The sequence below is a fragment of the Amphiura filiformis genome, chromosome 6 (genome assembly GCF_039555335.1).
Source record: "Amphiura filiformis chromosome 6, Afil_fr2py, whole genome shotgun sequence".
NCBI lineage: Eukaryota > Metazoa > Echinodermata > Ophiuroidea > Amphilepidida > Amphiuridae > Amphiura > Amphiura filiformis.
Window position 1 is genome coordinate 74438617 of NC_092633.1, and position 13555 is coordinate 74452171.

General features: G+C 36.4%; 1 protein-coding gene across 1 annotated transcript; it reads right to left on the reverse strand.

Moving 5' to 3' along the window:
• Positions 1-1597: 1597 nt before the first annotated feature.
• On the reverse strand, positions 1598-13335 carry LOC140156018 (MAP kinase-activated protein kinase 5-like). The gene is made up of 11 exons (XM_072179112.1): positions 13230-13335; positions 11238-11594; positions 10497-10586; positions 9453-9548; positions 7462-7542; positions 5203-5390; positions 4369-4489; positions 3415-3545; positions 2930-3048; positions 2288-2392; positions 1598-2070 (listed from the first exon to the last, which is right to left on the reverse strand). Exons 1-11 carry the CDS (start codon positions 13308-13310, stop codon positions 1985-1987), a joined length of 1455 nt encoding a protein of 484 aa, XP_072035213.1. The 5' UTR covers positions 13311-13335; the 3' UTR covers positions 1598-1984.
• Between the last annotated feature and the right edge of the window lie 220 nt (positions 13336-13555).

Here is a 13555-nt window from a genome sequence, read left to right on the forward strand (position 1 = left end):
GCATGTATTAGACTAACAAAATAGTGTGTGGTTTTCCTACTACTCAACAACTGGTAAATGAAGAAAACTTTGCTGGACACACAACAGCAATAATGCTCTCTTTTTATCAAAATATTTCTTAACCAAGCTAAGCGGGAACATCCATTCTATTCAATTTAAATTTAATTTAAACTATTAGATGCATACTTATTGCTTACAAATAAGCTGCTTCTTAAAAATAAAACAAATACAGAAGAAAAAAGAAAAACAAACAAATAACAAGAGGATAGAAAACCAAACACTATTTTTATAGCTCTGATTATGAATACTTTGATTGGACTAATTCTATTTGATAAAAAAAAGTATATATTCTGAAGCAGTGTGGTTAGATTTGTTCTATACACCTTCACCCATATGGGATAAGGCAGTACCACTTGAGTGTATTACATTGGTAACAATACAAGTATACACTAAACTCCCACGCACGTTTATTGACTATTCTACCTGAGACGATAATACCTAATTGTCTCAGATTCTACTTTGTGATTTTACCTCTGTATGAAAACATTTTGTATTCAATATTTGGCTTTCCCCTTTTTTTGAGTGGGATCATGGCAGGAGCCATATTTTGTCAGTTTTACACATAAAATTGAAAAAAAGCTAGTGCACTTTTTAATATTAATACATTGGTCTGATAGAATATGAGGCAAGGAAGCCAATAATCACATAAATATTTACATGGGTCTTGTGGTCCTTAAGGCCAATAATAACATAAGTTTTGGGTGTTTCCACCTCCAAGACAAATCATACACATAGAGTGGAAATGGCACCCCTCATATCAAGCCTTGGGATAACCTTATAGAACCCATACCATTCTTCTTGTATGTCAGCTTTATTTGTCTCAATATTTCAGTGCAAACACATAGGTTATGCTCCCCTCCTTAAAGCCATAAGGATAAAAAAAAAACAAGTTTGTTTCCTGCAGGCCGTGCTCATTTTATTTGGGGAGAATTTGCCTATATTTTTTTTTAATGGAAAAAAACAACTTTTTGAGGACAACACACTGACATACAGTGGACTTTGTACTTCCAAAATGTTCATCATTTTGCAGGTCCTAATAAGCAATGCAAGGGCGAAGTGAATGTATATATTTCTATAAATATCATAAGAACTGAACATATATCAGCAATCCTTCAAAGCTAACATGATACTCAAGTATAGTTATTATATAACTTATCTTGTATGCTTACTATTGCACAGCCCTGAAAAAACCTTTACAATAAACACTGTAATTACTTTTTTCCAAGTAGATAATCACATACAAGAGAGGCATGTCAATTTTCAAGGTCTGTGGATGAGGTTAAACACATCAACACTTACAAGTTTCTGCTTTTTTGCTATATACATGTAATGTATTGTGGAGATGACAGGTGTCAAGTGTTCAAACCTTGTAACACCACATGCAGTTTGATCTAGGACCTCTGACCACAAATGCAATAGATACACTATTTTGGTTCCCACACATGAGAACCCAATATGGTGGATTTCCCATAGCATTACATACAGGGATATATTCCTTCCATCATATCCATACATACCGTACCTTTGTATACTAATGAAAAAATGTGGCATGTATAGTATTCAAAGATTACACATATCATGCTTACATTCACATTGCTACAGTCCTGGACTGCTATAATCTTTCAGACATAGTTGATATACTTGACTGCTGGTCATCACACTTCCTGACAATCATTTTGACAAGTCTGTTTGACAGGTCTCCTAGCATACTTATAAGGCCCAGCATCACATCTTGATTGATTTGTAATTATGATGATGACACTCACTCAGTAGCAATAGTCAGATGTGGTCTTCTCTAGGGACTTACATGTATCATCATCTGGTAGACCAGTGTGAGCAGACCTCTGCACTCATTGAATGCTTGAATCTGCATTCTGTAGAGTTGTCAGTCAGTTCTAGAGTTGTACTCAGGGATGGTAAGCGATCATATCTGCTTGGTGATGTGATCTACTATGCCACTAAATAGATGAGCAAGCTTATTGGTGTTCACCTTGCTGGTAAATTGTTTTCCTGCAAAAATAAAAAAGAATAAACCACATCATATTAAAAAAAAAAAAAATATTCTTCCTAATTTTAAAATGCAACTAATTAGAGTTGTCCACACAAGATAAGTGCCGTACTAACCATACTACCATATTTATCATGCTTTGCCATATGAAATACGGTGAAACCACATTTGGTACGTATGTTTGTTTTGCTTATTTATAAACGAGTACTAATTACTTACCATTCCAATACTGTGATTGCAGCATATCCTGGAGTGGTTGGCAGTTGATATTTTGCTCACATGCAGTTCTTACCAGTTCTGCTAATTTTTCCTCATCTGTACCATCTGGGACGTAAATAAACAAAGACACAAATATAAATTTAAAAAAAAACTGCCTTACATAATTAGTAAAAAGTCTTCCTTTGTGTGTAATTGGAGAATTCTTTCCTATTTTCTGTACACACTTTGACCAGAAAAAGGACAAGCCTCATCATGACTTCATGGAAACAGAATGGGTCATTATAGGCCATCAAGGAAAATACATCTTTCGAGTACCAAAACAGAGCTTGAAAAGAAGTCCCAAGAACGACATAGGCTAAATTTCCAACAAAAACATTATCACTACCTAGTAAAAGCTTGTAAAAGCAAACATTTTCTTGAAAAGCAAAAATAGGTATGTATTCCAGTTGAAATCCATACACCCCTATGGAAGACATGACCTTAATCTTCCACACATTTGAAAATCACACACCCTGTGTGGAAGACTGAAGTCATGTCTAACATAGAAGATGTATGGATTTCAACTGGAATAATCCAATTTCCTAAGAAAGAGGTTTTTTGGGATTCCTAATGTTTTCAAACTTGTACACAGACCAACCATACCTTTGGGTGGAAGAATGCAGTATGCTATAACATCTCTTAGTTTGGTAACTGCTATGTTTTCTTTTCTTTGCTTTGTTGGTGGTTGTTCCTCTACAGTTCTATTATCCAAAGACTGGTCCCTATTGAAACAGAACCATGGAAATAAGAAAACATCCTTATTAAAAAAAAAAGACAAATGCATGCTCTTAATTTCTACAAATGACAAAAGGTCTATAATTTAAGAGGCTGTCATTTCACAACTTTTCTAACCCATGACTACTTATCCACATGTAGATGTTTTTGTTGTAAACATATGTTCTTGAATGAATCATATGGCAATCAGTGAAGACACATCTCAATGGGCTCTTAAAAAGTCTGCATTCTTTTATAACAATAATATTATTTACCTCTCACCCCTCCTTTCATCACTTTACTTGAACAACCTATCTTACATAGCATAAGCAACCTTTTAATTGTTACACATGACAATTTGTTAAAGCACTTACCTTGATCGTAATCGTTTTCTGATGATAGGGTTATTGGCTTTGGCTACTGGTTTCAATGTGACTCTTTGTTCTGGTAATCTCATACATGTTAACTGTTCAGAGTGAACTTGACGAGCTTCATCCATTAAATTCTAATATGAAAATGATAAATACACACAATGATTTGTAATGTAGTCATGGATGAACTTTATTAAAGCAACATACTTACAGAATATATGCGACCCCTCGGCACAACTGAGCCCTGAAGTCGCCAATCATCATTTTTGAGATATTCAACCAAAATATTCTGCTTGAAATTAGCTTTAAAATGATGTATATCATGTCTATAATAGTACTTGACATTTGAGTAGTGAAAAATCAATAAAACAGTCAATAAATCCTTTGTTTCCTATTATTTATTGTTAAGTTCGATGGAGCATATCTCAATAGTGGCACTGGCGACATCCGGGCTCAGTTGTGCCGAGGGGTCACATATAGCATATTAAATTTGTCATTTTGGGATTAATATTAAATGCTTAGGTTGAGGATAGGTTTGGGTTATACACTCATTGGCAGTGTTCAAAATAAGCCCTATTGCAGTGCAATTTGCGCCACAAAATTTGCCTGTTGCGATACAACTTTCAAAGTGTCAAACTTTCAAACTACCCTGACTGAAAATCTAAAAATAAATTGGAAAGAATGAGAAAAGGGGCGATAATTTGCATATCATCAGGTCGTCAGTTTCACTTTTTTTTTATTTGTCATTTGAAATGCACTCCAAGGTAAAACAAAAGTTATTCAAACACTGCTCATCGATAAGTGGAAGTAGTAATTTTGTTTAAACATAATGATTATACAAAATGTATTATGCTTAAGCATCCTGACTATAATAGCAGAAGAATTCCATTAATTGTGCATGAGATGTCATTTTCTGTTTATAATAATTGCATATCTCAATGTGACTGGACCCTTTACCTTATCTAGCATAATAGCAGGTGAATGCAGCTGTGCATCAGATGCTCTATTATCTTGAAACCATGGATGCTGCATCAACTCATCTATTTGGAGTCGTTCTGATGGATCAACCATGAGTAACCTACAGGCAAACAAACAACAGTAATATTATATATTTCATAGTAAAAATCTAAGTTTTATAGGTTTCCCAATGAAAAGATTATATAACTACAGATGTAGGACGGATAAGCATTAATACTACATTATCCACAATATATTGCAGTTTGCCTTGTTCTCTGATTCAATGATAATTGACCAAAATGATCAGCAGTATGCCTAAACTGTCACAAGTTGACTTGCAACTATTGACTTGTCATGAGCTTGTCACATTGGTATTATCTGAATTGGCTCAAACCATTTTTTGTGTGTCCAGAAACACAACTTGCAACCATTCAAAACTGTGTGGTAGGAGTAGTAAGGTCTTAAGGTAATTACATGGCCACAGTGTGGCCAGACTGTTGCCAGATCTGGTCTTGTTCCATCCTTGATGCCTGGGTAGATTCCCCCTGACTGTCTGAGGTTTGTGACCTAAATTGACCTCAAAGATCTGATCAGTTCCTGATATGCAAAGACGGAGCTATTTTATAATGGAAGACCAAATTAAAAAGACTAGCTTGTGTATGACATCCTGTCAACCACACCAAAAATGCCGTACTGCGCAGGTCAGCAACCAACAATCACGGCACGCTTTGCCCTGACGTCATACGCAAACTAGTCGTTTTAATTCGGTCTTCAAGGTCCAGGGGCCCAAGTCATTTACATGATAGGAGACAGATGATGAGTTATTACACAAACCTTGAGACAACATCTTTGGCTTCTTGAGATACATGTGTCCACTCTGGTGCTGGGAACTCATACTGTCCTCCCATGATTCGTAGTCTCATCTCTCTTGACATTTGTTTGCTGGGGGTCTCAGGGAAGAATGGTGGATAACCGCACAGCATGATGTAGATGATGACACCCAAAGACCACATGTCACAACTCTGATGACACCAGACAAAGGGAAAAAAGGAGGAACATGTTTCATCAAAATGGATTACATGTATGAAAAGCATGGCCTCAGTAAAACGAATGTGTCTCACAATACTCTCTCTACCCTCTACTCCTCTAATCTCTCTCGCTCCTCCTCTCTTTTCTGTCCCCCTTTCGCTCTCAATGTTTTCTCAATCTATTCTCTTTTTCCCTCCTCTATAAAACTTTCATTCTACTTTTAATCTAAATCTCTCTCCCTCTCTCCATCTTTCTCTCAATCTCTTGACTCTCAACCTCTATCTATCTCTTTCTATCACTCCTACCCTTTCTCTCTCTCTCCTTCTCAATCACTTACTTCCAATATCTCTTTTGCTGTAGCTGTCTCTCTTCTTCTCTTTCTCTTCCCCCTTTCTCTCTTTCTGCCTTTCTCATCATATCTCTCCTCAGTCTCTCTCTCTCTTTCTCAACGTTGCTTTCTTTATCTTAAAGAATGCTAACAAACTATTGAGGGGTTTGTCAATTTTATTGTACTACCAATCTATCAACATGGCTGACATGAATTGTACAAAGGATGGCAGCCATTGAAATATAATTAAGATCTTGTACTACTTGATCTCAGTGCCGCGTTCGACACTATTGACCACACAATCCTCCTCCAGCGTCTGAAGCATCAGTATGGCATCACTGGTACCTCACTTTCGTGGTTTGAGTCATACATGCATGGACGTAAGCAAGCTGTCAAGATTGGTGACACTTTATCAGCATTCTGTGATCTTACCTGCGGTGTCCCGCAAGGTTCGGTCTTTGGACCACAGATCTTCACGATGTATACAGCTCCCATCGAGAATGTTGTTAGAGATCATCAAGTCCAGGGAATGTTCTACGCGGACGACAGTCAGCTGTATGTGTCTTTCAATGCTGACAATAGGAATGATAATCTTGTAAAACTTGAGGCTTGTGTTAACGACATCAAGAAATGGACAGTTGAAAATAAACTCGCACTCAACGGCGATAAGACTGAGGTCATCCATATACGCTTTCGCGCCACGTGGATTCTGACCCCATCGGTGACTTCAAAGTTGGTACATTTAATGTTCCAATTGCCTCGCGAGGCAAAAGACCTCGGTGTTGTAGTCGACACGCACCTCACCATGACCTCGCACGTAAAAAAAAAAAAAAAAAAAGCTTGTCTTGCCATCAGGAAAATCGGCCATATTAGGAAATACCTGGACAGAGAGAGCACAGAAAAACTTGTGCACGCTTTTGTTTCTTCTCAGCTTGATTGTGGAAATAGTTTATTGTTCGGTCTTCCTGAGTTCCAGCTAGCGAAGCTGCAACGTCTCCAAAACTCTGCGGCTCGGTTGGTAACACTTACCAAGCGGCGAGCATATTCACCAATTCTCCGTGATCTTCATTGGTTGCCGGTGAAAAGCAGGATCACATACAAACTTTTGCTGACAACATACAAAGCACTTCATGATCTCGCCCCAGCTTACATCCGGGAACTTGTCGTCATCAAAGATCCTGTTCGCTCGCTGAGATCTAACGTGGCTCCTCAACTTCATCATACATCTGTCAACACTGTCACCTCCGGCCAACGTTCATTCAAGCACGCCGCTCCCGAACTCTGGAATCAACTGCCACCACACATCAGAAATTCATCTTCACTTGCACTGTTCAAAAAGAAACTCAAAACTCATCTGTTCATACAACTCGACGCACCCTGACTCACGAACTTGAACTGAATTGTCTGTTTTCCCCATGATTATATATGTTTTTAAAGTGTGAATAGTGTGTTTAATTTCGTGCAATAATGACTGAGTTATACATGTACTTGCAGAATTCTTTGTTGTTTTTGTATTTTACTTGTTTTATAATAGTATTTGCTTAAGGTTATGTGTATTTTGTAATTAAGGTATTTTAAGGCTTTTCATATAATTATTTTGTAAAGCGCACTGTGACGCTCCGTGAAGTGCGCTTAATAAAAGTGTGTTATTATTATTATTATTATCTATTGATGGAGGAATGGTTGAAAAGAAACATCACAGATCTACCTGAAATCCTATGAGGTAGACTACCCACCTTGTCATATGTGTACGGTCCTGGTGATGTAGGAATGATTCCTTTCTGTTCTCTTTTCTGTCTTCTTTGTGCTTCTAAGACCTAATGACAACATGTAAATTATATTATTAATTAATATTTTATATGTTTTAGTAATGTAATATATTATTATGGGGGCAAAATTGCATAGTCCTCCTGCTGACACGCCTCCTAAATAACTTTACTGGGACAAATGCATGCAAAGGGTGCACAAATTTGCCATTTTAAAATAGCCTAAATTGGCATTTATTTTGGTCTGATTCACACCTGTAGTTAATTTAAAGGTAGATGTACATCACAAATGTTATTCAATTTGACAATTTCATCTACATATTTCAAGCGGGTTATAATAAAATTAGGGATGACCAATGAACCATCAACTTGATTAGAACACTCCCATAGACATGCAGGGAGCCAACTGTGCACTGCTTGCACAGACATTTCTAAATTGATCTCATTCTTTTATTTTTCAATATTGTTCTGTACAAATTGGGAAGTTAATGCCAATTATATTTTGTAACTATCTTGCAAATTACAGCAACATAACTTATTTAATTTTTCTGTAAGTGCGAATCAAAATTGGTCCATCACCACAGTGCGCTTAATTGCCAGTGGCTGAGTTCAGCACTGCTCAAGAATGGCACAAAATATTCATGTCAATAATTTCAGGTGAAAAACGTGGCCTACTGAGCTGAAATTTGGCAGAGTTGCCAGTAATACCTCTATCATACCCTCTGTACAAAGGTTAAAATATTGAACAAGTAGATCTCGAGTTAAAAATTAAATCACCAGCTTCCCTTTGGAATTTTCATATTCCTTTCGAATCATGCTAAGAAGACACCTTTCTGAACATAAATGTGAAGTTTCGTGCTCATTTGATGTATTTTTCACCTGATTTCAACCCTAAACATTTTCTTATATTTATACCATCTGCACTGATTTGCTGCTAAACACGCACAGGAGCTGTACTTTTAAAATACTGGCGCCTAATCAATAATGAGTCTTTCACTCCATTGTTAAAGTATTGTGCTCCTGTAGCATATAAAGTGACCAGGCCCTGGAGTGTGATGGTTTTGTAGCACATGACAGTATTCATTCAAGCCTATCAAGGTCAGTTATTAGCCACTTGCTGAATGGCTGGGCATTATCAGCTATCAAAGAGATACCTTATGCTACTGCCAATCACAATAGAGGTTAAACATTTTGTTAAAACCCCAGAAGTGATATCAGGACAAAGCTGTGCATGTTGGTACTTGATTGTTTGGATTCCTATGTTGAAAATCCCTTGTAGTACATTAGTATTTTTCTTATGTGTAGTGTATATTGTTGTGGAAAAAAAGTTCACCTGGACTTTAGATTTTGTGCCACTTTGGCCATTATGGATGATTTTTGGCAAATGTTTTCTAAAAGCATGATTTGAGTGCCTCGTTTAGAAGAAATACTTAATGCTATTGACTAGTAAAGTGCCATTTCATAAGAAACCCTTTGATACTTTCACAATATGCTTGTTTCATGTTTGCATATATATTAAAATAAAGAAATATAAAAAGGTAAATATATGCTTATACCAATTTTGCTCACATTGCTATATTTAGACTTTGTCAATTTATTTCGTTCAATGACCGGTCAGAATGGGAAACTTTGAAAATTCATAATTCGAAAAGTTTTTGACCGATTTTGACCATTTAACCACCAAAATACTTCTGTTGATGAGTTCTTTCCAGAAAACAATCTTTTGTAGCAATAGGGGCAACATGAAATTATGATGGTCATCCCTAATAAAATTGAGATTAAAATCTTACAAATCAAATCAATTTAAATTGAAACAAAAAAAAGGTTATTGCCCTGCCCAGTCAGTATGTTACTGGTACATGGCAACACTTGTACAGTATTGATATATTTGACAACATTATAAATTTATCATCAGGAAAAAAATAAAATCCTAAATAATTTATTATTTCAAAAAGATTTACCTGAGGTGCAACATAGTACGGTGTGAAATGAGGTGTCATCAGGTTGCCATCATCAACTTTGGCAAATCCAAAGTCAGACAGCTTCACTGGTGAATCCTGTCGGTAAGAAAACAAGAAATATTATTAGCAGCAATAGTCATAATGTTAAAGCAACACTGGTTTGTGCTACTAGAACACTTAACATTTGAATACTCAACATGAATTAGTAACAAATATGTTTAAAAAATATATATACACAAATTACCCAAGCAATCAAAAGCACAACTTTTTACCACAGAATGATGTGCATTTTGCATGACTAATGTATTGCTTGTTCCAGTTCCATAGACCATCTTCTTACAAATCATATTATACATGAACATAGTCAAGAATTGTATAACTCATCCAATGTATGTACTGTTGGAAGTAATACCTGCCACACTCTATGATTAGGGTTAGGATTAGAGTAAGGGTTTAGGGTTAAGGTTAAAGTTAAGTGTTAGGGTTTGGGTAAGGTCAAGTGTGATTGTGCTGTAAGTATTTTACAGTTATTCTGAGCTTTCTTATGTAACATTATTGGATCATTCTATATAATTACCAAAATATTAAAATTAATATCTCCTGTGGATTGCTGAATGAGCATTAAACAACGCTTAAATTTGACCAAAACATTGATGTTAACTGACAAAATCCCTGGGATAAAACCCCACCAGTACTTAAAAACAACACATCCGGTATTAATAGACATAGTTATAATCAATGCATCATCATTTTTCTACTTTTTATGAAAACCAAGAAAAGCTTCGGTTGCAACGTCTGTGGAATGGATAGGATGGATTTTTATATATGACACTATAATAGATTCCATAATACACTGGAGCATTGGGAAAAGGTTAAAGAGCTTTAGACCTCATCCATTGTCCGAAATAAGTAACAGAATTGATATCTTCCTTACTGCATAGTGTGAAGCCAGTGAGCTCGTCAATTGATAATAATCACATAAAAAATAAAGGTTACTCCAAACAGTTGTGGAACATATAAACAAGCATAGTACTTTATACTTACATCTGAGTTGTCTTTCAATAATAAGTTTTCAGGTTTCAGATCCCTGTGTGCAATGTTACGTGAATGACAACAGTACACTGCTGAAGCAATCTAAAATCAATTGAAAAAAATTAATGGGTCAGTAAAGGGTATTTACCAAGATACAATTATTAAAAACTTGGGTTTTTTAGGTGAGCTATGGATTTGAGATAGCTACATGTATATTTGACCTGTGACCTTTGACCTACATGTAAAGCATAGCTTCCATAAGACCTATCTAAACTTTGGAAATGGAGGTACATTTAGCAACTGCAACAAGACAGTTAACCCAAATGACCCCTAGTTGACTTTTGACCCCGTATTCTTTTAATATTACCCATGAGGAATCCTCTCCCAAGGAATACTCTACTGAAGTTGCATCAAAATACCTTGTCTTCTCTGGACAAAGGAGCATTTTGAGCTATTTGGAAAATGACCTCAATTGAACTTTGACCTACAAGTTGTCACTTACCTTGCATAATACCGCACTACTCATGGACACGTCTAAGTTGCATGGACAAGGGCCTTAATACTTTGGAAGTGGGAGTAATTTCAATAACCTAACCAAAACATATGTACATATTGTATACATCCATACTCCTCCAGCCCCACGTCCACCCCCCCACACACACACATACAGAAATTGAACAATTGAACTGGTTTAATAGTGGCGTCATGAACATTTGTCTGGTGACACAATAATATACTGGATAATTCACCAACCTGTTTTGCATAGTTCATTGCCTTCCTTTCTGTAAAACCTTTTTGTTGACTGATGCGATCAAACAATTCACCTCCGTCCATTAACTCCATCACCATTAACAAGCGCCCTCGTGGCTGAGGCTCTCCTGGGAATTGTACTTCATTTGCATAGACATCATAAATCTTCACGACGGATGGATGATTACTACAGCGCATGTGAAGGTTGATTTCTGTTCTTGAACTAGGTTTATCGGGGAGGATTTTCAAGGCAAAGCGCCCCCCTGTGATACGGCTTGTACATGGCCTGACTGGTCCATTGATACCAGTGCCTAGTTTTTGCTGCCAGTTAATAGTGTAATCATCTGTGATTGACTCTGTCTGTAGTTCCAAAGGTTTGATGATATAAAAAGAAAGAAAAAACATTACTGTTTTGAAGCAAATACACAGGCTCAAGTAGTTTCATGCATTTTGTTCAACTTCAGCAACAGTAACATTAAACTTAAGATGGAGAAACATGACAAAATTGCCCAGCCAGCACAGGTTGACATTTCAACATTGAATCAACATTGTTTCAATGCTGTAATTGTATTTCAAAAAGGGATTGCAAAGCAAAGCAGCTAGAGGGAAGTACTTGAATAGTGTATTATTTATATCGATATCCTTGGAGAAAAGGGGAAACAATTCTGGGTCAATTGTTTACACAAACCACCTATTTGTACTCAATAGCCTCTGAAATGGTAGAGCTATTAATTGAATATGGTATGATAAAAGGGTGGCAGATGCTGAAGAAAACCCTGGGAAGATATTAAATTGTGCTATTTAGTTCCTTTAAAACAGTCTATGCTCTCACGAAACAATCAGATTTAAAATTACTTTTATTTCAAAATTTCACAGCAAAATAAGTAAATAAACTATTAATTTAAACATAAAAATTTCGCTGTTCGGGTAACCCCGACTCCACTTGGAGCGTTACCTGTATTCAACCAGAACCAGAACCCTTGAATGTGTTATCTTCAGGAAGAGTGCCCACTTTTCCAAAAATGATAAGATTAAATGAATACGGTAGTAAATAGTAATTGAACAAGGTCAATACCTTTGTCCAACCCCTGCCAGTCACTTAAAACTTGTTCTGTACAAAATGGTATAAACTGAGCTCTAAAGAAATGCATAACAAAGTACAGCTGTGCAGAGCTGTTGCTTCAGTTGTTTGATCTATTGAAATGATTTCTGAATCAGAACGGACTTATGTATGTAAAAGGAATACTGTACTGACTCGAGTAATAGTCCTACCCCGTTTTTAGGTGAAAACTTTTCAAAATTGGGGGAGGGGAGGTGGGACTCTATTTTATGCTTTACTTTATTTTTTTTTATTTTTTTTATATAATTATTTATTTATTTATTTGGTTTTGGAGCATCCCTGGAGCTAGAGCTAAATGCTAGGAGCATTCATGGTTAATTTAACAAAAAATGTTTGCATTTTTAGTATGCAAAGTGATAATTTCAAAATGGACACAAATTCAATGCATTTTGAAATGTCTGTAGCAGAGCAATTTGCCCATCCTCCTGGCCACGCCACTATAATGAGGTCATTTTCACACTGTACCTCATATGGATGGCTACACTACACCGGACCTCCTCAGTCCTCCCTCCCCCACACACAAATCAAATCAAACAAAAAACAATGGTGTTTGGTGCAGTTATCCTTTGTGTTGGAACATACTTGTACATTTCTGTGATTTTTAACATGTAAATGTAGATGCACTGCAGTCTATGGTACTTCTAAATAGCTTTGCCTGAGTTTGAGCATGTTGACTATGAAAAGAGAAGATTGAATGAGTTATCTCTGCTGTGAACCAGTGACTCATATTCAATGGGAGTACGTGTACTGAACAAGTTCACACATGTACATGTCCACATCATCATGCTCATGTCTCATGTAAGCTTACCTCTCTGAAACAAACCAAACAACAAGCAAGCCACAAAATCAAAGAAACAATGTAAACATCAACTTACCTTAATTTTTGGAATAACTATAGAAAGCTCACATCCTAGTGGACGAGAAACCGGCTTTCCACCTCTTGTTGTGTCTGCCATGATCGTCAAACCCCTCCAGCTTGTTTTTGTTGGTAATCGCTGATTTCCAACCGCCGGACCGACTTATGAATAATTAATTAAATGACGTGTTACAAGCGTTCTAGGTATTCTGTGCAGTATTAAAATGCCGAGACACACAGTACAGTGTAGTGCACGAACTACCACATGGACAATTGGTTTATTTATTTGTTATTGTTAGTTAATTGTATTGTTTATTTGCCGATGGTTTCACCCATCCACACAAT